At 45.8% G+C, this 27,635-nt stretch overlaps 1 protein-coding gene across 1 annotated transcript in view; it reads left to right on the top strand.

The window, feature by feature from the left end:
• Window positions 1-230: 230 nt before the first annotated feature.
• Window positions 231-27,635, top strand: part of Dchs2 (dachsous cadherin-related 2) — a 214,677-nt gene continuing 187,272 nt past the window's right edge. The window contains exon 1 of the mRNA XM_055596585.1: window positions 231-2,171. Coding sequence (XP_055452560.1) covers window positions 249-2,171 — 1,923 coding nt within the window. The 5' untranslated portion in view covers window positions 231-248. The remainder of the gene's footprint in view (window positions 2,172-27,635) is intronic.

Raw genomic sequence — 27,635 nt, forward strand, 5'->3', positions numbered from 1 at the left:
AGCCAGCCAGCGGCCGCCGAGGTGGCCGCGGCGGCAGAGGCGGCTCCGGGCGCCCGGGCGGCGGGAGCTGCGGCCGAGGACCTGCGCGCCAGCTGCGGATGTCCCCGCGGGAACTCCCGGGCCTTTCGACTTGTTTGCAAAGCGAAGTCTTCTTCTCCGGCTCGGAGAGCGAGGGGCTCCGGGCTTGCTCCGTGATCCCGTCTCAGGCTGGCGGCCGCGCGGAGCTTCCCTGAAGAGCCGCGGGAGAGATGACGGGCGCAGCGCGCGCGGTGGCGGGGGCCCCGGGGGGGCGGCCCCGCGGCGCCCGGCTCGCCCTGCTGCGGGCGCTCGTGCACGCGTGGCTGTGGGCCGCCGCGGGCTCGTCCGCGCAGGTGTTCAACCTCAGCCTGGGGGTGGACGAGGGGCTGCCCGCCGGCACGCTGGTGGGCGACATCCGCGCGGGCCTGCCGGCCGCTCGGCAGCAGGCGGGGGGCGGCTTCTTCCTGTCGGAGGACTCGGAGGACTCCCCGCTGCTGGCCGACTTCCACGTGCACGCGGACACCGGCATCATCCGCACGGCCCGGCGGCTGGACCGCGAGCGGCGGGAGCGCTACAGCTTCGCGGCCGCCACGCTGCTGGGCGAGGTGGTGCAGGTGGAGATCCGCGTCAACGACGTCAACGACCACGCGCCCCGCTTTCCCCGCGCCTCCCTGCGGCTGGACGTGTCGGAGCTCAGCCCGCCGGGGACGGCTCTCCGCCTGCCGGGCGCCCACGACCCGGACGCGGGGCCGTTCGGCGTCCAGGGCTACACCCTGCTGCCCGCGCCCGACGCTCCGCAGGACCCCGCGGGCCCCTTCTTCCGGCTGCGCTACGGGCCGGCGTCGGCGCCCCCGGCCGCGGCCGCGTCGGCGCCGGAGCCCCTGGAGCTGGTGCTGCTGCGGCGCCTGGACCGCGAGGCGGCGGCCGCGCACGAGCTGAGCGTCGAGGCGTGGGACGGCGGCAGCCCGCGGCGCACCGGGCGGCTGCGCGTGCAGCTGCGGGTGCTGGACGAGAACGACAACCCGCCGGTGTTCGAGCGCGCCGAGTACCGCGCGGCGGTGCGCGAGGACGCGCGGCCGGGCGCCGAGGTGTGTCGCGTGCGCGCCACCGACCGCGACCTGGGGCCCAACGGCCTGGTGCGCTACAGCCTCCGGGAGCGGCCGGGGCCCGGCGAGCCGGGCTTCTTCTCGGTGGAGGAGCTGAGCGGCGTGGTGCGGGTGCAGAGGCCTCTGGACCGCGAGGAGCAGGCCTGGCACCAGCTGGTGGTCCAGGCCCGCGACGGGGGCGCCGAGCCGGAGGTGGCCACCGTGCGCGTGTCCATCGCCGTGCTGGACGTGAACGACAACCCGCCGGCCATCCACCTGCTCTTTCTCACCGAGGGAGGCGCGGCCCGGGTCTCCGAGGGCGCCCAGCCGGGCGACTACGTGGCTCGAGTCTCGGTGTCCGATGCGGATGGAGGCCCAGATGAGGAGGCGGCGGCGGCCGAGGTGCCGGGCGCACGCCCTGGGCCGGGCAGCATCGAGCTGTCCCTGGAGGGTGGGAACGGAGCCTTCGCGCTGCGGCCGGGCGGGCCTCCGGGAGTGTTCTTCCTTTGCGTCGCGGGCCCCTTGGACCGGGAAAGCCAAGATCTGTACCAGTTACGGCTAGTGGCCACGGACGCAGGCGCCCCGCCGCTGAGCACGGAGGAGGCCCTGCTGCTCTGGGTCTCGGACCTCAACGACCAGCCACCTGTCTTCAGCCAGGAGCATTACTGGGCGTCGGTGTCCGAGGCCGCGGTCCCAGGTACCTCGGTCGTTTGGGTCAGCGCTTTGGATGCGGACCAGGCTGGCACGGATCACGCCAGGCTGCGGTACACGCTGGTTCAGCTCCCGGATCCCCGCGACTCTCCGCCACCCACGGCAGAGCGCTCGCCCTCCTTCGGCATCGACCCCGAGACCGGTTTGATCAGCACCACCCGAGCTCTAGACCGCGAGGTCCAGGAGGCAGTGGAGCTGAGAGTGGTGGCGCAGGACCTCGGAGAGCCGCCTCTCGCCGCCACCTGCCTGGTGAGCATCGCTGTGGACGACGTGAACGACAACGAGCCGGTTTTCCGGAGGCAGGTGTATAACGCCACCCTTGCCGAGCACGCCCCGGTTGGGCACTGCTTCCTGCAGGTGAGTTTCGCAGGCCCCTGGGCCCAGCTCAAGGCCTGGGGAGATGTCGCATGGCTTGCTGCGCCCTGGCTCCAGAACCAAAGGCACCTGTTGTCGTCGGCGCCCCTTCCCCATCCCGCCATCCCCTCTCCAAAGCTTTGTGTCTGGGCTTGGCTCTGTTATCTCTAAGGTCCTTCCTCCATCTCAGGAGACTGTTTCTTGGATTTTTCTTCAGAGTCCAGGTCCAGTTTCCTTCACACTGCACTGCCCCCAAATCTAACGGGGAGGTATCAGGTCCTAGGCAATGGCACACACTTTGGAGAACCTTAGGTGGTGTCTCGGGACTCAGGGCCAGCCTTTACATTTTCAAACATTGAAAGCCTTTTGGCTGCCCACCGCCAAAGCACCCCCCCCCCCCCTTACACCCTTTCCCACCTTCTGTGGGAGTTTATAAAGGTCATCAGGACCTCAAGGCATTGCAGCTGTCACGTTGCAGGCCGAGGTCCCCCAGTGAGGATGTCAGCACTGAGGGGCGGAGCATCACCCCTCCACCTTGGCTCTCCCAGGCCCTATGCTTGGCTGTTTGACTTTGTGTGTGTGTGTGTGTGTGTGTGTGTGATGGAGTTCCTGGATCTTTCCTGTACTATCAGAATGCCGTGTTCTGCCCTTCAGGTGGTTTTCTCACCTGATGTGAGATAAGCAAGTTTCCAAGCTTGCCTTAGTCACTGCAGGGTACTTGGGGGAATAGGAGGCTAAAGCTGCCTGACTGCTGGATCAGGCTTTAATTAGCACTGAACTAGTTCCATTTCAGGTCCCTGCTGGGGACTCTGCTTTGTGCTAGAACGCCCAGGCTTTAGCTTATAGAAAGTATGGCCCCGACAGCCGGTCCGTAAGCCAGGGGCTTATGTAAAAACGGGCTTCATGGTTGCTCATGTCTTTTTAGCTTTGTGATCTTCACCCTTCTCTAGCCCCCGGCTTCTGGAAATGGGGGTCATGACTGTATGGGGTAGCCTGACAGAATGTCGGGCTATAAAACAAAAAAAAAGTGTGGCAAGAATTAAAGGTTCCTAAATCCCCAAGACCAAAATTAACTACAAATGAAACCTACACGGAATCAGAATGGTTCCTGGGAGCCCGCACCCCTGGTGCCTCACGTGGCTTCACCACAGTCTTGACCTGAACACACAGTTTGGGCGCTTGGTACTGCACTACCCGCGGTTCTCAGCACCAGTGAACTGCCAGGGCACCTGCGCTCACACTGAAGCTCTCCTGTGAGCTGCAGTGTTTATTTTAAGTTTTATTATTTTTACTATATAGCAAAATTTGTATATATAAAAATTCATATATTTAATACATGTCTATTAAATACATTTATCTTATATATGTATCTGAATACACACAGATAATTTTTGTTTAAAAAAGATTCAGGGTCTGTTGTAGCCATAGCTGGCTTTGAACTCACTATGTAGGCTTCCAGCTGTGGGACTAAAGGCTTCTATTATGTGCATTTTCTGTTCTCATAAACATGCTTTAACTATAGAAAATAAATAACTTTGAACATTTCCCCACTCTCTCAGCATATAGACAAAAAAACAAATCTGTGTATTCCATTGGATTGTTTTGTATAGGAATGTTTGATCTTAAAAACCACTGTCTGAATTGTTGACTTCCATAACAACTCTTCAATGAATTTTGACTTGGGGTTAGTAGAAAATTTACAGTAATTTCTGACATGGTCTTAAACATACACCTATCATTTTGTACTGCATATTTTTGTGAACCACGTTCTTAACATTAGTGACTAAGAGATCAAAGTGTGGATCAATTCTTAAAAACTGAAAGATATCCTACATCCTACAGTATCAAACTTTCAGCCAAGAGCTAATTCCCAGTGTAAAATTAAACAAGAACACCCATTGTATTAGTGTGTAAATTTGGTTTTGTCTTTAATAAATGCAGCTGTTAGGCTGTATCTCCTGGTGAAGGAAAAAAAACCTTTAGTCCCAGGGCAGCCTTTAAGCCATAAAAATAAAAAAACCAAGACCTTTTAAAATTTCAAAACTTAGGCCTTAGCTGGTCAGATTCTAAAACTATCTAAGTTAACCTGCCCACCATGTCTTACACAGACACATAGCCAGCTAAACTCCCAGCATCCACAGACATGTCTGTTTTCCTCTGCATCTCCTAGAGAACAAAGCAAAACAAAACAACAACAACAACAACAACAAAACCTTTTCTCTCATCCTTTCCCAGAGTTCCTTTCTCCCAACTAGTGATTTGGCTTCCACTTCCTGTCCTTCTGTCCAGCTGATTGGTGAATCAGCTCTTTATTGACAGCTGCTACATCCTCAGAAAATATTCCTTCATAATTCTCCCTTTTAGTCTAATAAAAGGCCCCCTCTACATATACAGATGTATTATATAATACATTATATAATATAATACATCTGTGTATACATCTGTATATATACATCTGTATTTATAAAGTAATACATCTGCATACATATATCTGTATATATAAAGTAAGCTGCATATAGCAAGAACCACGAAACAATCAGGAAAACCATTTATAAAAATTACTTCATAGTGTTTTGCTCATTTGTATTTGGCAACCTTGAAGAAAATATCATCTCTATCTTGGTGGGTCTAAACTTCTGAACTTAAATCAATCTCTAGCATATCTCATCTCTATGTCTAGACCTAAAAACATCTTAATTCCTAAGCAACTAAGCTTAAGTGTATGACTATAACTAGTCTTCAACTCCATCAGAGACTTAAGAAGGAACAAATATTACCTAAATATGTAGGAAGTGCAGGCATGCAGCTTCCAAAACTATAGAAAAGAAAAGAGATATTTGACTGCCTTCACAGTTTGAAGTCCTGATTGGAAAAATTTGTGATGTTGGGTGATCTAGCCAGTTGTTTTGAAATTGTCCTGGACAGATGCAGGTTTTTGAGGAAACAGTGTTATTAAGGCCCTTTGAAGTAGGATCACCTGGGCTACTTGTCCTTTTATTTTGATTCCTGGTCCTCTTGCTCTGCAAAATATATAAACTTTCAAAGGTATTATACATTTTGTGTGAAGTATGGGCTGTGCACTGAGCAGTTTGATTAAAGATGATTCTCTGTAAAATAATTTATCTATGCCATTTAAAAGAATGGCATGGTAGGTCTTGGGCAACCTGCACCCAAAGATTTATTGGATATGCATACCTGAAACCCTGGCTGAAGACATTTTCATATTTCAGTCAGTCTTAGAGCTGTTCCATGTGGAGGGATCAGTAAATTATGTTACCTGTCCTATTTGGTCTTCTTGATTTCTTCCCTTTTGTCTGCAGCCAAGATCTTTAGGAGGTCTCCCCCTGTCAAATCTGATTTTTATCAATTTGGATGGAATTCACTGTTTTTTTTCTCCTGTAGAAATAAATGTATAACCCCTTCCCCAGTGTAACATACATTTTAAAATTCATTGACATCAGTATAAAATGTAGGAGCTTCAGAAATTTGAGTCCTTTTTATTATTCAAGGGAGAATCCAACTAGTTCTTTTTATGAACTGAATTTGTTTGCTTTTTGGCTATTTGTTGTTAATTCCTCCCCCCCCCCAAAAAAAAAAAAAAACAACAACACTACAAGCTCTTTGCCAATGTTGTCTTTCCATAATAATGCATAATAAGGCAATTAGTGAAACATACCACAATCACGCTCCATCTATTTTAGCTAATTGGCAAAGCCTCATTTTTCCTTTTAGGATCAATTCAGAAGATGTTTCTATGTGGGTTTTTTTTTTTTTTTTTAATGTTTTACTTTGTTTGAGTGCTAAAAATACGCATTCTATATAGGCATTAATGCTTTAAAAACTCTTTTAATTATGTTTCTTGTATCTTTTTCTCCCTATTCCACCTCAAATCTTTCCAACACCCCAAAAACAGGTAGGAGAGAGAAACGGTTAGTGGGCAAGAGGGCGCAGTTCTTTCTTAGCTGCTTCCTGCTTGTCAGGGTCCAGATTCCTTGGAATCAGTCCAATTCTCATTTCAGTGGATCTTCAACTTCTTGTAAAAATGTATCCTTTGTCTCTGCCTGAGCATTTCCTTTACTTAATATTCTGTGTTCCTCTCTTAAGGCCCATGCTCATAATTCATACTTCTTTGTTGTTTATTCTGTTTTAATAATTCTTGGATTTCTTATATTATGCTTTGCTTCCAACCTTTATATTTTTCTGTTTTCATCTTGACCTATAATCCTCTCTAATTTTTCTCCCATTCCTCTTTAATTTTAATTATAGATTTTTCTAAATAACCAGCCCACCTTGCCTCACTCAGCCACGTGGCCAGCTAAAGTCCCAGCGTACACAAACATGTCTGTCTTCCTGTGTCTCCAGGCAAAAACACTTTTCTCTCTTCCCTTCCCAGAGTTCCTTTCTTCCTCCCAGGAAGTCCCGCCTCCCTTCTTCCCAGTTGATTGGCCAATCAGCTCTTTATTGGCAGCTGCTACCTCCACCCAAGACATTCCTCCACAAATCAATGGTAAATTTGGAGGTATACCAAACTATTACCATAAAATAAAGTTACTTACTATTTATCATCAAAAGATGTTTAATTCACATACCTATTTTATATGCATAGAGGCCCTGGGTAATATAAAGATGTCACACAGTGTAAGAGTCTCCAGCCTAGCTGATCAGCAGCTCTCAGTTATTTAAAGGTGGCTTGAAAAGCAGCTATTACTCGCTGCTGACACAGACAAGACCACAAGGATCAGTAGCTAACACTACTGGAGTGTTTCATCTTTTAACCAGAGAGTCTGATGTCATAAAGGCCATTGTCTGCTTAAGAAGCAGCAAGCCTTGAGAGTGACTTGGATTAATTCTGCCAATTATCCAAGGTCAGCCGTGCAGACTGCGGAAGAGGTTGAGGCAGTGAGGAGTCCATGGATGCCCACTGTCCAAACACACTGCCACCAGGTGTTAGCTACAAAGTCATGACGGGGGAAAGGCTGGACAGGGTAATTTCCAAGGTTCCTTCTGCCTGGGAGGCCTGATGACCTTGGCACGATACTGTTAAAATCTAGCTGCATCTGCAGGAGAAAGGATGGCTTCATGGTGGCTGTTTCCATCAGAATCTGTCTGTAAAGTAGTTTCTAAAACTGGGAAATGATTTTGCCAGCAGGGGTGAAGGTTTCCTCTCACGTCTCCGTGCGGATGGACCCTTTACCATGGCTCATCTGGGCTCAAGCTGCTTGGCTGACAGCTCCAGCTTCCCAGTGCTGCTGGAGGTGGTATGAAATCTAGCCGCCTGTCCACCCACTGAAGAGCTGTAGAAATCCTCTCTACTTGACTCTGGTGGCTTTGCCTCAGCGGCTGGGTGAACTTTTCTGGCCCTCTAGCTGTGACTGTCCTCTAAATTCCAGAGTGTTTTCCCTCTGTGTCTTTAGCCTCCCCTTCTTTCTTTCCCTTTCTCTTTTCTTTACCATTCCATTGTTTCTTTCTAGTTTTTAAGTATAGTGTCTCACTACATAGTCCAGAACTCAATATCCTTCTGCCTCAGCCTTTCACATGGTGGGATGAAAACTGAATCAAAATAACCCTTTTTCTTTTTAAGTTGCTTGTCTCAAGTATTTTGTTATAGTAAAGGAAAACTGACTACGATAGCTCTGTGGGCACTTCATGTCTTCATTCCTTTCTCCCTACCTGCTCCTTATGCAAAACCCCTTCTTACTATTGTACCCGAGTTCCTGTCAGTGTCTCAGGTCTGTAGTGGTCTACAGGAGGGTCCTCAAACTTTTCCACTGGTTGCTCCTTTGTTCTGAGAAAACTTTATGTGATCTCTGGCATATAGACATATAACATAAGTATACAAATTAAACATTTTCTGATAAAAAATTCCAAAACAATTGATTAGTATATATAAATTTTCCACTTATTAAAGAAAAATAAAATTTGGATAATAAGGACATGAATGTGCTTGGCTAATTTTACATAAAGAATTAGCTCTAGAGTGCATGTTTAATATGGCACTATGTTGAATATCTTCAGTATTTTTCCCGTTGGTCCATAGTTTGCTCTTATTGTCATCATTGCCGAGAATTCTGTGTAGTGTAAATAATGTAGTACAAGATGGCAGAAGCATGTTTGGGGCTAGTTCAGAAATCCTTGGAAATTCTGTCTCAATCTCAAGCAAAATTTTTTTGTCAAAATTAAAGTCATGTAAGCAACCCAGACAACAGTTTTAAAACCTCAAACATTCTGACAAAACAATGTGCTTTGTTCATGCTAAGGAATGATGGGAGGAGCCTATTGAAAGTCTTTGTTTTCTGTAATTAAAACATGCTTCTATAAGACTAGACAACTTTGTATGAGCAGCAAAAGCTCCACTAGCCTGGAATCCCAGCTAAAGCGTTCTAGGCAGGGGTGCCAGCAGGGGTGAAGGTTGTGGCTGTTGCCTGGTGTCTTGGCAGGTGTGGGGGGAAAGCCATGTGCCGGGTGGTTTGAACCAAAGTTTCAGTGAAGTTGCACCCTGCAGGATGGGTCATTGCTCCTGCAAACTCCCTGATTTATTGCATGTTGTATTTTCACGTAGGTTTTCAGTGTTGTGCACTTAGAAACTTTTTACCTTAGCCATGTTTTGTGACCCCCACCCCCAGCTCAATTACGTGATGGCATGGGATTAGCCATATGTTTTGTGACCCCCACCCCCAGCTCAGTTATGTGATGGCATGGGCCTGTGATACACAATGCAATTTAAAAACCTGTGGTTTGACAGAGGGATTTACACCCTGACGTCCAGCTGCTGTCCTTACCCAGCTCAGGTGTCTAACTTCCATCTCTAAGACTGACTCCCCTCTGCTGGATGTGAGCTCCGCTCACAGCCTCTGTTTGCAAACAGATCTGAAAACAGTATTAACCACAGCGCTCATGCCCTAGTAGCACAAGCATGGGCACAAGACTACTTTTTTCTAGCCCCCTAAGAATCAGGAGACTTGATCTGCTGACTTGTTTGTTTAATAAACATCTGTTGGGTAAAGGTCAGCAGGGGAATAAATGTTTACCAAGTGCCTGTTACACGGTGGACCAGTTCTCGGTGCTGGGGACAAGCAGTGAGCACAATGAGCAGCTCTATTTTGATTTATTACAATTTATTCACTTTGTATCCCAACTGTAGCCCCCTCCCTCGTCCCCTCCCAACCCCACCCTCTCTTCCTCTTCTCCTCCCATGCCCCTCCCCTAGTCGACTGATAAAGGAGGTCCTCCTTTCCTTCCATCTGACCCTAGGACTGGCTTCATTGTCTTCCTCTGTGGCCTGGCAAGGCTGCCCCCTCCCCCTTCAGGGGGAGGTGATCAAAGAGCCAGCCACTGAGTTCATGTCAGAGACAGTCCCCATTACTAGGAAACCCACTTGGAAACTGAGCTGCCATGGGCTACATCTGAGCAGGGGTTCTAGGTTATCTCCATGAATAGTCCTTGGTTGGAGTATCAGTCTCAGAACAAACTCCTGTGTCCAGACTTTTCGGTTCTGTTGCTCTTTGTGGAGCTCCTGTCCTTTCCAGGTCTTACTATCTCCCACTTCTTTCATAAGATTCCCTGCCCTCTGCCCAAAGTTTGGTTATGAGTCTCAGCATCTGCTTTGCTACCCTGCTGAGTAGAGCCTTTCAGAGGCACTCTGTGGCAGGCTCCTGTCCTGTTCCCTGTTTTCTCTCTCTTCAGATGTCCATCCTGTTTGCCTTCCTGAATGAGGACTGAGCGTTTTACCCAGGGTCCTCCTCCTTGGAAAAGCTCATTTTTATATTGCAAATTAGGACCATTTATATCTCCTTGGAGAAGTCTCCTTGGAGAAGCTTGTATAGGACCCTTAGAGTTCTGCCATCTGTGGGTACATGTAGGAACAGGAAGACAGGAGCTCTGCTCCATGGCCAGAAAGGACCAAGCTGCGTTATCTTGCTTCTCATTCACGCTGTCTTTGGGAATTGTTTTCTTTTGACTGATCTTCGTCTGTAGTAGAGCCACTGTGTATGTTAGCTTTGTTTGTGTTGTACTCTCGTGCTGAATACCGCCCTAGGGGTTGGTGTGATCAAAGGGAAGGTTGCTCACCAGCTTTGCACTTGTCAAGGGCTGAGCAGTGATCATGGCTGGCATCAGTGAGGAAGTGAACAAAGGAGGCCCAAGGGACAGTTTGGGGCCTTGTACCAAGATGTCATGCCAACTTTGGAAACGACACTTTACTGAGGAAGGTATTTTCCATACTGCCAGTACTGACCACAATCCCTGGCAAGACTTTCAGGGTTTCTTACCTGTGGCTTTTGTCCCTTCCTTTTTACCTGTTGCCATCACCCTGGCTCTGACTCCCATCACTTCTTGCCTACTGGTAAGCTTGCAGGCATATTTACTTAGTGGCTCTTGTTCTTCATTTTTGTTCTTTCCTTAATGCTTTTCTGTTCAGTGGTGTGTGTGTGTGTGTGTGTGTGTGTGTGTGTGTGTGTGTGTGTTACAGTAGTTCTCCTGCATGAGTAGAAGCAATGGATTCTAGGTATCTTGATGGAACACAGTGTACTGGTATTGGGTCTCCTGCATTTTCCCACCTTCTTTCTCTCACAAGTTAGACTGTGCTGAGGAGGTGGTGGCTGGTCAGGGCTCTCCTCCTTACCTTGTGTGCTTATAATTCACACAATTATAGTCATTGACTCTTTGGAATTTATGGTCTGCTTTGCACTGCTTGCTCTGTCTGTCTTGTCTTCCTCCCTGTGATGCTGACACTCTCACTGTTGACCACACACACACACACACACACACACACACTTACTTAGTGTATACTACCTTTGATGTTTCTATTTCCTGTGTAGGTTTGTATTTTTTGGGTTAAGGGAATCCAGCCTACCTGCTCACATGCACAAGATGAAGATGTTTCCATGACAATCATGTGTGCTTATGTTCACAGTATGTCTAGGTCACATGCTAACTACTGTCTTCTCTGTCTTTCTGTTTCCCAGCCAGCACAGCTTAGTGTCCTAGTTTCTGGTGTGTGCGGTAGGTGCCCCTGGTTTTGCTCGAGGACCCATTTTAGACACTCTGGGTGAACTTGATGACCGTCTTCCCTCTCCTAGCCAACTACTGACCATGAGTTTTCCTGCTCATGGAACGTGGTCACATACACTTGAGTACCCACGGAAAGGAGAGTGTAGTGCGGGGTCTGTGGGCTGTGCCTCTGGCTACAGGGCTTTGCAGTCTGTGTTCCAGGATGAAAGGTGGGCAGGAGGCATGACGCCGTTCATAGCTGCGAAGACTGTGATAAGACGGCACACAGTGACAGAAAATATGGACCTTGGGGTCCAGGAGCCCAGGTTTGGATATCTGGTCTACTTCTTAACTAGCCATGTAGCTCTGGGCTTTCGTTTTCTTATCTACAAAACATTAGATAGCAATGACATCAGTCTGCTTGTTTTGTGGATGATGAAGCGGTACACCCATGTGTAGAAGAATTCGTGACCAATAGGAAGTGCATAATGCATGAAATATACATATGTATGTAGTGTGTGTATATGTATATGTGTGTATGTGTGTATGTGTATGTGTGTGTATGTGTATATGTATGTATGTGTGTATACGTGTATGTGTGTATGTGCATATGTGTGTGTGTGTATGTGTATGTGTGTATGTGTATGTGTATATGTGTGTATATGTGTATACATGTATGTGTATATGTGTATGTGTGTATGCGTGTATATGTGTATGTGTGTGTGTATATGTGTATGTGTGTGTATGTGTATGTGTGTATGCGTGTATATGTGTGTGTGTGTATGTGTATATGTGCATGTGTGTAGGTGTGTGTGCATATTCACATGCAGCTGTATGAGGAAGTACTGGCGAAAGCATGTGCAGCATGTGTGTGGTGGTCAGAGGGCAGCTTTTCAGTTCTTCCACCCTGTTTTGAAGCAAGGTCTCTCTTGTCTTGCTACTCTCTTGCCTACTGCCCTGAATACCGGCCCACAAGATTTCATCTGATTCTCCTGTCTCCACCTCACATATCACAACAGAGTGCTGAAATCACAGATTTCCGTGAGCCATTGCACTGACCTTTTATATGGTTCCCAGGACAGAACTCAGATCATCAGGCTTGAATAGCAAGTGAGACCTAATGAGCCATATTCCTGGTCCTGTACCTTATATCTTTACAAAGAGTAGTAAATGATAATTTTGGAAAGAATTAAACTTGATGAAATTAAAATTACCTACTTTTCAAATGTGAAACATCAATAAAAACCAGTACTAATAAAAAATAATGTTCTTTGCATGGAAGGATAGAAAAGGAGCGAATGTAACTTGCGTTTTGAGTTTTAGTGGCTCTCTGTGCGGTGACAATGGATGCTGACGTGTTTCTGCCTTCAGAAGTCTGTCATATCTCCCTATGTCCTGTGCTGGGAAAGCTGAAGAAACCTCTCAACAGGTCTTTTCAGAAGAGCAGTAGCTTTCTAGATGTGTTATGCCGCTCTCAGAGAGGGACAAAGTCACACTGCAAGTGCTGAAGGAGGCCTTGGTGGGGTCAGTCACAGGTCCTCAGGTCCCTTACTTCAGAGTCTCTACCAACCAAAGCAAAGTGGAGTGCCAGCACCGAACCATTCTCGGGGCGTCAGGGCAGAGCACAGGGAGCCCCAGACTCTGTCCTGCCTCCCAGCAGGACTGTTTGGTCCTTGTCTGGAGATGAACTTCGCCCGGAGTCATAACCCTCAGCTACCGCCTCTGACGTGGCTGTTGACACTCTGGGCTCACTTTTCTGGCCACTTTTCCTCATCCACAGGCTGTTGCGACTTTGATGTAAAGCTAGAAGAGAATTGGTAATTTTTGGTAGGGAGCGACATGCCTAGAGTTAGGGAACTTGCGGGGGCTCCACACATTCAGAGGTCTCCAGTCGTGATATGCGCGCGTGCTGGCAGCCCGTGGTAGGTTTTCCCACTGTCGCTGAAGGCCTTTGTGTGTGTGGGTGTGAAAACGTATGGTGCCTTGCTAGGGACAGCCATCTCCAAGGAGAGTCACTCAGGGAGGCCATGGAAAACTGTGATCAGTAAGATTTTCTTCCTCTGAGAACTGAAATCTGACAATAAATTAAGTTCATTAACAACCAAACACCAGACTTCTCCTAATGGGGCTCTCACCTTATAAATTAAAAATGAGCAGTGGGAGCAGTAATTTATATTTTCATAGCACATTGGGGAAATTAGCTAGATCATATATAGAAATACATACATATATGCCACGTTATTTGAATCTTACTGAGTTGAAACCTTGATGTAAAAGGAATGTGTTCTCTAGTTTTCTAAACGGAAAAGGAGGAGGAGGTGAGGGGGATGGAGGAGGTCGGGGTGGAGAGAGTCAGGGGACCCTGCAGTCAGGGTGTAATACATGAGAGAATGATAAAGAAGGAGCACATGTTTGCAAACGAAAGAGCAGTGGGCACTGGCACAGACATGAGGGTGTCCACTTAGCGCCGGGGACTCAGTGGCTGGAAAGGAGCCTGGTCTTAGCACAGAAGCCACGGGAAGAAGTCTTGTAAAGAAATTTGATGATTTTTAGTCAGCCTACCTAAAAATGGGTTTCATCCTGGAAGTTTTATATTTATGTACTTATACGTACATACATATATATAATTGAATTTTGCCCATATTTGGTCCCTATTACCCTCCCAGTCTTGACCTCTCTCTATACTTCTACATGTATGTGCATGTTCAATGTAGCTATGTATATGTGCATATATTTGCTAGATTTCTCACATGAGAAAAATGAGAGTTGACAGTTTACCTCGCCCCTTCTGTTATTAGCGCTCCTTCCACCTTAGTCTGCACTCAGAGATGACCTTCCACTGTATGTGTAAAAACAAATACATTTTTATATTTAACTCTGGAGTTCACAAGTGAGAGAACGTGTATTTGTCTTTCTCCGTCTGGTTTATTCACTTAACGTGATGATCTCAATGTCTTTTGCTTTCCTGCAAATTGGGCATGTGGGTTTATGCTGGTCAACCAGTCAGACCTGGTGCCAGTCTTGTACAGTTTTTGTCACTCTTGCTCTGCAGTATATTTTGAGAAGCAGTACTGTGATATGTCTATCCTGGATATTCCTGTTACATTAAATTGCCTCTTCAGAATCTTCTCAGCTTCTATGTAGAGTGTTTGCATTTTTTTCCAAGTTCTATGAAGAATGTTGTTAGGATTATCATGGTGATTGTATTGAATCTGTAGATCACACTTTTGCCTTGGGTATTCTAAAGTAAAGGTCTTTTTATTATGAATGGAAAATTTTATTTGATTTCTTGGTAAGTTTGTTATTGATTTACAGGAAAGCTACTGAGTTTTTATGTTGCTTTTGGAACCCGCTACTTTGTTCAGAGTTTATCCCATCTAAGAGGAAAAACAAGAGACAAAATAATGAAAAATGCCTAAGTAAAATTATATAACTGCAAGAAGTGAAGCAAAAAAAAAAAACAAAAAACAAACAAACAAACAAAAAAAAAAACAAAACAAAACAAAAAAAAACCATGAAAATTTCCTTTCCAGAGAAGAAGGAAGAAGAGGAGGAGGAGGTGGCCAGGAGTGGTGGCACACACCTTTAATCCCAGAACTCAGTAGGTAGACAGGGTCAGGTGGAGCTCTGTGAGTTCAAGGCCAGACTAATATACATAGTGAGACCCTGTCTGTAAAAGAAGATGGAGGAGGGTGGAGAGGAGAGAAACAGTCCTACTAAAACTACTGTAAAAACAGAAAAGGGGGCTACCAGGGGGAAACCATGGTGCAATGGTGGGACTTCCTTCTTGGTTCCCTAAACCCGGTTGTGCCCTGGATACAGAGTGGGGGTCAGCTGCTTCCTGTGAGTCATACTGGCTCTGAGCTTGCGTGAACAAATGTTAGCGAGCTGCTCTCATTACTTCAGTAGCTTCTTTTCTTTGCACACCAGTGCCCTCTGCTGGCCACACTTAATGGTGCAGTCTGTGGCTGCTTAGTTCCTTTCTGCTATCCTGAGTGGCTCCAGTTTGCCCAGTTTGTTCTGGGGTAGCTAATACTCTAGTTGGGGCCGGGGCACGTCTCTTCACTACAGTGGGAATCAGGAAGGCAAACACAGCACCAATGTCTGCAGGTGGAGGACCTGTCACCCTACTTTCAAACCCACAGAAGCATTAAGCACCTTACTGGAGGTGTGGGTTCTGAGAGCTCAGTCTGCAGAAGTGAACTTTGGGGACCCAGCACTTGATCCGCTGGCTGGTCTCAAGCTCAGTGCTGTCAGACTCCATGGCTATTCCGAAAGGATGAGGTCAGCTCCTGGCCACAGGGCATAGGCTACCTTACCTACGTGCACAGCCTGGGCTGAGCAGTCTGTCCTGAACGTTTTAGCTTGCCAGGGTCCAGTCTTCACTCTTTCCATGACTGCCTCCTGTAGCTGCTCCTGTCCCTTTGGCTTTGCCAAGGTGACTTCAAGCTCCCTAACTTGTGATTGTCCTTTGTTGTTGGGCTCAAAGGACAGGTTTAAACAGCAGGCTGCCTCTCAAGATGGCACCCAGCCATATCCCTTGGGCTCATACAGACTGGCAAAGTGGAACTGCTTTTGCTGCTGACTCATCCACCTGAGGAACGGCTGTCTCGCTAACCCTGCAGCTGCTCTGTGGGTAGGAGAGCTGGTGTCTTTCATAGGCGCCCTGCCTTGCCCTCCAGATAAGCTTCTGCCTCCCCTTTCCCCACCAGGTGCCATGCAGCTGGCATTGCGGTGGCTCTGCACTGAATAATCCTTCCTCTCAGTGCCCCTTCCTCCTTGTGGTAGTTTGAAGAAGAGTGGCTGCAATAGGCCCATGCTTGGTCTCCAGTTGGTGGAACTGTTTGGGAAGGTTTGGGAGATTTTGGAGGGAATTCCCAGTCACTGGGAATGGGCTTTGAGGTTTCTAAGACTTCTCGTTTCTTGGGATGGAGACTGAATAGGCCACCTAGCCAGGAGGGATTTCCAGTAGAGGGAAGGGGACACCAACTCACCCGCAAAAACTTCGACCCAAACCTCATGCCTGTAAGATGTGCAGGGATACAGAGAAGCAGAGACTGAGGGAAGGACCAACCAGTGCTTGACACAACCTGAGACCCATCCATGGGAGAGAGCCAACCTCTGACACTGTTAAGGACACTGCTATGCTTGCAGACAGGAGCCTAGCATAATGGTCCTCTGAGAGGCTCCATCCAGCAGCTCAAAACAGATGCTGAGACCCACAGTCAAACATTAGGTGAAGCATGAGGGGCCTTATGGAAGAGGGGAGGGAGGGGATAGAGGGACCCGAATGGGACAAGAACTTCACAAGAAGACCAATAGAATCACCTAAACTTGGCTGCTGGAGGGGTGGTGTTTATGGACACTGAAGCATCAAGCAAGGACCATTCATGGACTGGACGTAGGCCCTCTACACATACAAAGCGGATGGGCAGCTTAGTCTTCATGTAGGTTCCCTAGTAAGAGGAGCAGGGGCTGTCTCTGACATGGAGTCTATTGCCTGTTTTTTGATCACTTCTACCTGGTGGGGCTGCCTTTCGTGGCCTCAGTGGAAGAGGATGTGCTTAGTCTGATGCAACTTGATGTGCTGGGATGGGTTGGTGGGGGTGGGGACTCCATTTTTCTGAGGAGTAGGGGAAAGAGGAAGAGAGGGTGGGGTCAGGAGGAGAGAGAAGGGGCTACAATCAAGATGCAAAGTGAACAAACAAAAACAGAACAAAATAAAACGCCAAGACATTCTTAGCTCTCTCTGCCTTCTTCTTTAAGATAAGTTCTTGGCTACTGCTCCAGTACCTTGCTGGCTGCCATGCTTCCCACTGTGATGGTCATGGAGTTACTCCTGAAACTATAAGCTTCAATAAACTCTTCTACAAGTTGTCTTGGTCACAATGTCTTATCACTGGAATTTGAAAGTAACCCAGGCATTCTCTTTCTCTTTATGGAATGGTTTATTCTTTCTTATTCTTCCTATGTTGCCTCCACTTTTCCATGGAGGCAGCATCTAACCCACCATCTTACCTGAAAGTCTGTATCCCGGAAGCACTGTTAAAGAAATGGGAGGACACAGCCTGGGAGGAGGTTTTGCCCAGAGTTTGTCTTGTATCTTGCTGGAAGCAATTGGAAGACATGGCAGGTCTCTGAGTTCAGACTGACATACAGAAAGTAAGGTTTGGGGAAGGTTTTTGTTGAGGAGTGAAAGAGAAGCAATCAGGCAAGATAAGTAAAGAAAACCCTGCATGAGGGGGTTTGCATAGTGCCATAGAGAGGAAGTCCTGAGAGGCTGTCCTGGGAGAGATCTCTGTGGGACTGAATAAAATGGAAAAGAAGAAATTGTGGAAAGAGTCAAGGAAGAGGGGATGTCTTGCTTTCAGTGAGTGTGGTGGGAGGAAAGGAGGCAGGAACAGCAAGTGTTCTGGAAGAAGACCTCTCATTCCCTGAATGCTGTCCTTGGCCGGGAGTCCAGGAAAGGACGTCACGAGGCTGGTTAGAGAGTCATGCTAGAGTACAAGCGTCAGAACAAGGCTGGAGACACACACCCAGGAGTCCTACATAGAGAGATGAAGATTACAGCTGTGCACAAGAAGATGTGGGCAATGAGAGAAGCGACAGGGTCAAGGGTGAGGGCTGGCACAGTCTCTCCTTTCCTGATGTTTGGAGGCAGAGCTCCATCGTGCCACGGCCATTTGCCTGTTCTCTTAGGTCCCATGTGCCAGGGCCAGATACTTGAAATGCCCACCCACCCTCTTGAATACAAGAAGCACATTATCAAACTCTGTTAGTCTCTTCCTTTCATCTGCCCTGTTTGTCATAGACCTTGCGAGTACCCCATTTGCACTGAAGACACTGGTCGTCTTCAGCAGTCTGTTGCCTTTTTGCTAACTCTTGTAATGCAAGTAAGCTGGTGTCCCATTTCCTCAACTAATCCAATATATATACACACTAGCTTCTACTCCAAGAACTGTGTTCCTCAAGATCATGGGTTCTAGTTTAACCTGGAATCATCTAAAACTTTACCTCTTAAATGTCAATCCATCCCAGGCTCTGGTCACTGCGTTCCTTTAGGGTTATTTTTTTTAATTTGTTTTGTTTTCCAAAGCAGGGTCTTGTTATGGAGTCTTAGGGGCCTGGAATTTAATATGTAAACCAGGCTGGCCCCTACCTTGCCATGGTCTTCCTTTTGCAGTGTTCCAATTGTGTGCCCCTAGACCCAGCTGGCTTTGATTTAAAAACAAGTATTTACTATTTTGTGTGTGTGTGTGTGTGTGTGTGTGTGTGTGTGTGTGTGTGTGTAAGTGATGTGATGTGATGTGAGGTGATGTGCTATGATGTAGCATGTGACTTCAGGCATTCGTGTGCCACAGAATATATCCGCCAGGGTGTATAGGGGCAGAGGATAACTTTCAGGGTTGGTGCTTTCTTTCCACTGTGGTATCTGGGATGAAGCTCAGGTCTTCAGGCTTTGAAGGGCCAGTGCTGAGCTATCTCACTGGCCCTGGGTTTGTATTTTGAATCTAGATTATTTTTTTCAAGTCTACTTTTTAATCTCTTCTTGCACGTAAGTCTCCTTCTATAATTGGTCCTTCTCAGTTCACCAACTTAACTTTTGCTCTCTGATATCTGTATGTATGTCACTAATACTGGATCAGTATAGTTATATACTAGACTGATATGCTGGATATGTTATGATTCTGCATAAAAGCACCACATTGGTGCTTTGCAGGACTGCTGGAGTAATTCCCAGAGACCTGCTGACCCTACTGTAAGTAACTGTATGATAGTGTGATACCCAGACTGTTGGCTAATTCTCCCGATGCCCTCCAGCCTTTCTTTTAGAGCCTTTGTCTTTCAGCATAACATCTTGTTGCTGGTACGACTAATCACATCTCCTGCTAAGTGTAACCGTGCATCCAGAAAGTTGCTTGTTTTAATGTTTACACCACCCAGTTCCTGAGGACAATGTGATTTTTCTCAACCCAGTCAAACCCATTTAAATTTAGACTCCACAGCTCATCTCTCCTGTTCACCTTAACGTGACTGTTTCATTACATCTTTGTCTTCTGGCCTCCACCTCCATTCCTGTTTCTTCTGTTGGCATGGAATATGCATCTCACATGGTTGAAAGTATTTACAGATTATGTTTGTGGTCGCCTTGTCCCCATTGTCTCAGCTGCTTTCCTCAATGTAATGACAGATGCCTGCTTCTTGGTGGCCCTTTTTCCCACTCAGCTCTGGTCATATGTTAAGACTCCTTCCCACTGATAGAGAAGCTCTGGAAATGTGTGGCTTGTCTGTTCCATGTCTAGTGTCTGTTGAAATAGACCTAGTACCCTGGATTAGTCTGTGAGTAGGAATGTCTTCATTCACATCTGCTGGCGTCAAGAAACTGGGAAGAAAATGTAGTTGCTAAAGTATGAGAAATCCCAACACTTTGTAGGTGGAGGTATGAACATTAGCAGTTTGAGGAAAGTGTGAGCTGCATGAGACCCTTAAAAACAAAAGAAAACAGACTAAAACAAGAGATGTAGGAGAGACTGTTGCTCATTTCTTAGTGTTATACCCCATAGTTTGTAGGAACCCTTTGATTTACTAAGTTATATGATAAGGTTTGAACTCATTGAAATAAGGTGTTCTATCGAGCAAAAGAAAATACCTTCATCTTGATTATTTGAATACCCTTGCTCCTTTAAAAATTCAAACTGTGTGGCTTTTAAGACAACAGCCCTGTTCCGTCTCTGTAGCAGAACACTGTGTCTTTCTTAGCAATTCTTTTAATTTCTTTCTTAAAAGCCAGGGTTGTTAACGTCCCTGTAGGTTTGACCATTTTCCTGTCAGCGTGCCTAGCTCAACTAGCCTGATGATGAAGTGTGTGAAAGCTTTTAGGAAAGGTAGAGGGAGAAGAGATTTGCTGGTCCCTATTACTTCCATGTGTCTTTTGGGTGGAAGAACATTCTGGTGAGCAAAAGCTTGTGCAGTGCAGCCAGACACATGTGGATTTAAATTTCAGTTCTGTCACCAAGTGGTCTTCTCTGGAGCAAGTTCCCAAGCTCTGTGAGCCTCAGTGTTTTCATCCATAAAATAGGCATGATACTGGAATCTGCCTTGTGGGGTTAGGGTGTGACTAACGTGTGATGATTGGGCAGCTCAAGCAGAAGTCTCTTCTAACTATGGAGAGACCCAGGAAGAAGGTCATCAAGTCTACTTCCACTTGAGCATTACTTACACAAAGGTTCAAAGAGAGAGTAGAAGAAGAAAGGAAATCAATCCTTTAAAAAAAGTCCTGATGGCTAATTATGTAAATGATTAATGACATCAGCATGTCCCTCACTTGACACTCTCTTTGGGGATTCAGTTCCAAATGTAGTTAGGGTCATACCTTGAGCAGTTAGACAGAAACCTTGTGAATGCCAAGGCATCTTGACTTTCTTGGTTTAAAGTAATGCCTTGGCGGATCCCTGCTGCCCTTCTGTCATACTTGAGTGTCACAGGGTATCTGTGACAGGGCACCGGTACTTCTCTGATTTTACAAAGCCAAGGGCATTTCCCAAGAAAGAAGCACCACAGGCTTATTCTCACAGCTCTTCTGCTGGGATGATAGTGAAGCCAAGAGGACAAAAACCTTTGGTATCCTACGATGGTGGTCAGCTTGTGACATTATCTTTTCATTGTTTTTTTTCTGAGAATGTTTCCTTCCATTCTGAGCAGGGCTCAGAATGTGGCGAAGGAAAGAGTTTGGGTTTCCCTTTAAAGAAAGATGACATCACTAACAGGATTAGTCACAAGTGCTCTCATCCAACATGTATTGATACATACTATTTGGAGCATGAAGTTAAAGTCATGAAAAAAAAATTTAGGGAATCGACTGTCTGAACAAAGACACGGATTAAAACTCATTCAAATTTCTTCTTATAGTACTGTAACAAGTTATTCCTAACCAATCATTTTATACTTAAAATAAGGGAACTTTAGAAATATTATCATTATTAAATATTAATATAACATTTTCAGTAGTGTTTTTATATGTTGTATGTTATACTTGATATTTTGGCTTCTATGTACAAAGTATGCTTTCTTTGTAGGAATTAAAATTTGTATGTTCATCTAGGTGCAGTGGCACATGCCTGTAATCCTAGCACTTAGAGAGGCAGAGGCAGGCGGATCTCTGTGTGTTGTAGGCCAGCTTGGTCTACAAAGTGAGTGCAGGACAGCCAAGCTACACAGATAAACACTGTCTCAAAAACAAAACAATTGTACATTCTTCTATCTGTAAATTATTATAATACTTTTTAGTAGTGTAGAATGTGCATTGATGATGTTAGTGGCTTATGTCAGACACAATCTGCAGATGAGAGGGGAGGGCCATCTATGTGATGCTTTGAGGAAGTGTATGTGGCAAAAGCAAGAAAGACTGATAAAGTGGTTCTGTTCTCATGAGGACAACAACGAGGGATGATCAGAGCATACTCTAGATTAGCTGGGTTTTTTATGATGGCTAATAAAAACCATCTGTTCCATGTAGAGGACCGTCCATCTCCTTTGAAAGTGTTTAGCTGGTCAGACTGTTCTGCAATTTCTTTAATGCTTGACATTAAGGAACTTTGTAGGATTAGCCATTGTGAGGATGTGTTCTGAAGGGAGTAAACATTATCTGTAGCCTTCCTGTAAGATGGACTTAGATGGAGTTTGACTTTTAAGTTCTTCCCTTGGAAACATCTCATGTATTTGGAAACCTAGAGGAAGTTAGTGTTTACACTCTGATTGGCTTGCCTGGCCCCTAAGTGTGAGCCTTCTGAGCTTATGCACTGTTTTTTCTCCTTTGAAGTACAGATCATCTTAAGTGTGAATAAAAAATATTACAAAGACTGTTCTGTTACATTAGGCATAAACAATAGCACAATATTTCAACTCTGGCAGATCTATTTCCTGGACTCATCTTACAAGGGGTCTTTTAATGGCACCTTTCCTGTGCAGGATCCCATTGTCGTGGTTGTGTCTGTCCTACTTCCGTGGACTCTGCTAGTGCCCAGCATAAAGGAGAGAGGTGACAGGAAGGACAGTTTATCAGTTAATGTTTGGCAGTATCCAAGGAGATGTGCTGTGTTGGCTGCATTAAATATTTCCATTCAGTGCCTATTTCAGTAGTCTCCGAAAGCCACAAATGAATTCAGCATGCTTTGGCCTTGAAAACACATACACATAGCAGCAAAGGCTAACCGGTTCAGTGGCCTCACTAGGGATAAATGATAAAAGGTTTAAGCTGGAAGTCTATTTCAGTTTCACTCAAAAATAGTAGACAACTTCATGTATTTATAATTCTAGAATTTTGGTTAGAGAGTTGATACTCTTTCATGAAAATGCAGAAAGAGAAGCCAGCGCCATGAACTAGCTGATAGTATGTTTTTCTCATCACATTTGGGGTCAGTGGAGTCACGTAGGAAGACAGTTCACTGTGACCATTTGAAGAAGATCATTCTCTAGCAAGCTCTGCTTCAATGCAAAGAGCTGCTTAAGATAATTGAAAAAAATGAAGACTGAGTTCTAATGCTTCAAGGAAGCATTCATCTAAGGAGAAATTCAAGCTGAGTGTATTGATGCATGCTTGTAATCCTAGAATTTAGGAGGCTGAAGAAGGGGGATTGTGCATTTGAAGGTAGTCTTGGGTACATAACAAGACTTTGTAGGGAAAGAAATTTGTTTTTCCCTTTGTGCTGTCTCTTTTTCTAAGTCAGGGCTCTGGAGACCAAACGTTCCATGGTTGTTTCTAAGGCCACTGTTCCCCTGTCCCATATCAGACAAAACATGCCCTCTTTGACACTCACTCTCTTTCAAAACTGCCTTCAGCACTGCTTTTACCACCTCCTTCTTGGCATTGCTCTGCTTGTAAAATCTAGCTCAAATCCCCTCCCAATCCATCCTGTATTCTTCATCCTTATTTTGAAGAACTCTTCCCCATTCTTCCATATATATCAAAGACACTTGTGCTTTCTCTCCAACAGCTTTTGCCAAATTCATATATGCTAAGGTACTCTCCGCCCAGTGGGATGGCGTTTGGACACAGGGCTTTGGAAGGTACATAGGGTTAGATAAGGCCCACATGCTGGAATTAGTGTTTTTATGAGTAAGCTGAGGAGGAGGGCAGAATTGGAAACTCCCACTGTGCAAAGCTACAGTAAGGAGGCAGATATTACAAGCCAGGAAATCGCCCTCACAGGGACCACTTCCTGTTGGCACCTTGACCTTAGCCTTCCAGCTTCTAGAACTGCCTGCTACGTAACTCCCCAGGCTGTGGTTTTTGCGATGGCGGCCTGACTAAGCTAACCAGGACTGTTTGGTGCATACCTTGGTATGGGATGTGCGGTCCCCTCCTTTGCCTCACGTGTGCCCCTCACAAGTGCCCCTCACTTGGTTAACTCTGACTTCTTTAAAATGAGTGCTTCCTCAGGGGCTCAGAAAGCTTTCATAGCATGCCCAAGTTTCACCTAAGCACGCCCTCCCTCGGGAAGGTTTCCTTGCTGTGTAGTGTTCCCCCACTCCAGCTGCTGGGTCAGTCCCCCTCTTCTAAACACCTGCGCATTTACACACTCAGCAGACACCCTTGTTGGCAGCACTCCCGGCCTAGGTAATGGCCCAGCATCTGCTTCCTTGCTTCTGATTAGCTTTCTGGGATGCTGGCAGAGGTCTATCCATCCTGCTCACTCATAAGTGCTTCCTAAAATGCCTAGCACACAGTAATCATAAAACTTGTTCGATGATCAAATGATATGACCTGCTACAGGCTGTCCTCCTAATGAGAGTTGGTGGCTTCTGAAACTGGGCGGGTCTGACAAAGCCATTGTAAAGTCTGTGTGAACTCTTGCATGTGCTGGTGTCTTTCTGAAAGCAGTCACTGCAATGGCTGCCATCAGCCTTTTTAGGCAAGGGGAAAGTAAATACCCTTTTTGGAGGGTTGCAGTTGCAACTTATTTCCAGGCAGATCTTTTCATTTTGTTTAAAAATGTGTTCTTTGTCGGGTCTTCTTTGCTGTTGTCAGCGCACGAAGCCGCAAAGGTCGCCCGTTAGCAAGACTGTCACCAGTGTGTTTTAAATGTCTCAAGTTTTCAGTGTGCTGTTTGGTCCTTTATCCAAACTCTGCAGAGCTCTCATGCTTATACACAATATTGGCTGGCTGCTTCCAGAGACAGCGATACTTTAGCTTCCAAGTTGATTCTGTCTATTCTTAAGCTTGAGAAATAAACCAATTGAAAACTTTAAAAACAAAGGAATAATCATAGGAGATGCAGCTCTGCTTGGCTTTGGAGAAATGCCAGCATCGTGAGGCACTTTCCAAAACCTTTTAAGTCGAATATGAATTGACTTATTAATAGTTATGTGCTCAGTGGGAGGCGGCGAGTGGAGAGACTAGAGTCTGACTTGCTCTGAGATTTTTTTTTTTCAAATTTAAATTACATGTGATTTTAGACAGATGCGTAAGAAATAAAAAATTCTGTTGCTGTGGCATTGTGTGATATTTCAGCACATTTGTACAGCGTGTAATGTTCAGCCAAATAAGGTGGAACATTCGTGTTTCCTCAGACACTGTTTCTCTACGGTGAGTGCCCTTCAAGTCCTGTTCTCTGCTGGGAAGTGCAGCGTATTACTACCTTTTTCACTGTGGTGGGCACTAGCATGCTCAAATGTCTGGCTGTTGTGTATCTTTCACTTAGTACCACTGACAAGCTCACCCAGTCTATCCTCACCCTCATCCTCCCCCGTCCCTGGTAACTACCATTCTCCTCTCTGCTTCAAGACAGACGTGTTAGGCTCCACATGTGAGAGAGGTCAGCTGGCACTTGTTTTCTGTAGCAGGCTTAGTCTCCTTAACACTGTGGTTTCCAGTTTGCAAATGACAGGATTTCAATCTTTTTGTGGCTAGGTAGTATTTAATTGTCTATCTATTATCATCTTTCTAATTTATCTATCATCTATCTATCTATCATCATCTATCTATCTATCATCATCTTTCTAATTTATCTATCATCTATCTATCATCATCATCATCTTTCTAATTTATCTATCATCTATCTATAATCTATGTATCTATCTCTGTATCTATCTATCTATCTATCTATCTATCTATCTATCTATCTCTATCATCTATCTAATTACATTCCTTAGTTGATGGCATTCAGGTTGTTTCCATCTTATGGTTACTGTGAACAGTGCTGCAATACAGCATCAGTTTAAATACTTCTTTGATATACAAGGCAAGCACACACATATGTACACACGTGTATATCCAGGAGTGAGATCACTATATCACGTTATAGTACTCTTCTTATTTTTTTGAGGGACCTCCATGTTGGTTTCCATAATGCCAATATTAATTTCCATTTCCATCAGCTCAGTGCAAGAACTTCTCTTTCCTACAGCCTGTCCCGCACTTGATGAATTTGATCTTTCTGATGACAGCTAGGCAATAGTTCATGCTGTTTTAATTTGCATTTTCCTGCTGATTAGCATTTTGATATGCAGTGTGAATACTGTATGCATTGAACCTTATTTTATTCATCTGGAGAATGGGGTAATAATAGAGACTTTGAAGTAATTTGGTGGGTAAAATGAAATATCATTAAAGCATCACAGTGATTTAAAGCTTTATGTTATTAAAAAGCTGTAGCTGTTTCTTATGTAGAGAGACCTGGGAATCCCTGCAGAGACTGTTTTCAGCTTTTACCACTTTGGGACATGTACTCTAGAAGGGCCTCTGTACACTGGATTAATTTTCTTTATTTATGTTGATACACACTTTTTGTTTTAATAAATGACAGGATTGGGCATGGTCCTGAGTGATGCATACTAATCCTGAGGAAAAACCAATTTAAGATATGGTTGCATTAAATCCAAAATGTAAGCTAATTTATTCCTTTAAGATTTCAGCATATTAAGCTTCTCAGCTAAATGAATTGATTCTTTCTACTGCTCTCTGAGGATTAATTTATAGTGCTGGCGAGAAAAACGCTGTTGAGCTCTTTTGAGGCTTCTACTGAGGTGTACACTCCGGCCCTAGGCTAGTCTCAAACACCACACCTTCTGCTTAAGAGGCATGGATTTCTCCTTCCTTGTGTGCAGGGACTCAGGGTGTTAGGTTTAGAAGGTGTCTCTGCGTGTACCAAAGGAGTTAGGGCCACTCGCCTCTGTGAAATGTGAAGATTTACTTTTCTTATTTACAGTTATATGCAAGTCTATATCTGCAGGAGGGTGAGTGCGTGGGAGCACAGATATCCACGGGGCCAGAGGCATCCCGCTCCTGGAGCTGAGCACACGGATGGTTGTGATCCATTTGACACGCGTGCTGAGAACTGCATTCAGGTCCTTCGGAAGAGCAGCAAGTGCTCCTAACTGCTGAGCCAGCTCTCCAGGCCCTTCATACACAGCAACCGTTTACCTCATTTCCTTGTTGCAGATGTAGCTAATGCGGCAATTTTGCTAAGGTGATAGTGGCGGCAAAAAGTATGAATATATTAATTTTATTATAATTGGAATGTCAGAATAATGCTATGGTAATGAAATATAAAATCGTTCTATTAATTTATAACCTAAAGAAAGCTGAAAACACAATATTAATGTAAAACTTCATTCTATGATGTGCATTTTTTTTTTTACAGAGGAAAACATGCTCACAATAATTGTGTGAGTAGTCTTAATAAATCTTCCTATGTGTTACATTGTACTCTGTGGCGTCTAGCGTTATCTTCTAATGTACCCTGTGGAAAGCGTTTCTGTCATCCTCTGAGAATTCGGAATTAGGCTGGCTGGTGACTGTGCAGGGTCCCTCACAGGTCATTGGAAGAGCCAGGCATCTGGAGTCTGGGGGTCAGGTATCCCAGAAACACAATGGAATGAGGACTAGAGTGGATGAAGTGCTTGGGTGCTCTTGGGAACAGCCGCCGGAAGGGCGTGTGCTGACCAGGGCTAGGCTCGGAAGTGGAGTTGCCTTGTAGACTGCAGACCTCGGCCTCTCCAGAGGATTCCCCGGCTGGAACCAGGCCTCGCATCTGTCCTCTGCTCTTTAGAAAGGGGCGCAGCGTTGCTCTCGGCTGAGGGCAATCCCCAGGTAGACTTCAGCGTCCTCCTGGAGCAATGGATGTCTGACCATTTACCAGTCTCCAGGTCCCGCTCCTCGTTAGGAGAGAGTGTATAGATTAAGCAACGATCTGCACGTGAGCTCACACTGGCCTTGGGCTTAAGTCCACTGGCTGGTGCTATGGAAGAAAGGAGAGGGAGGCTTGAGATAGAAGAAGGTCAGGGGAAGATGCACAGCTGAAGAAATGCAAATGGTTGTTCCCTACAGCCTCCAGAGGGTGCCTAGCCTCTGGGGATACTTGTTTCTAGATTTGTGGCATCAGGAACTGAGGAGGAGGGGGAGATGGCTCAGCAGGAAAGAGATTTGCCCAGCAAGCAGGAGGATCTGAATTCAAATCCCCAGACACAGATCAAAACATG

Source organism: Psammomys obesus, unplaced genomic scaffold, assembly GCF_907164565.1.
Source record: "Psammomys obesus unplaced genomic scaffold, mPsaObe1.curated_primary_1811, whole genome shotgun sequence".
NCBI lineage: Eukaryota > Metazoa > Chordata > Mammalia > Rodentia > Muridae > Psammomys > Psammomys obesus.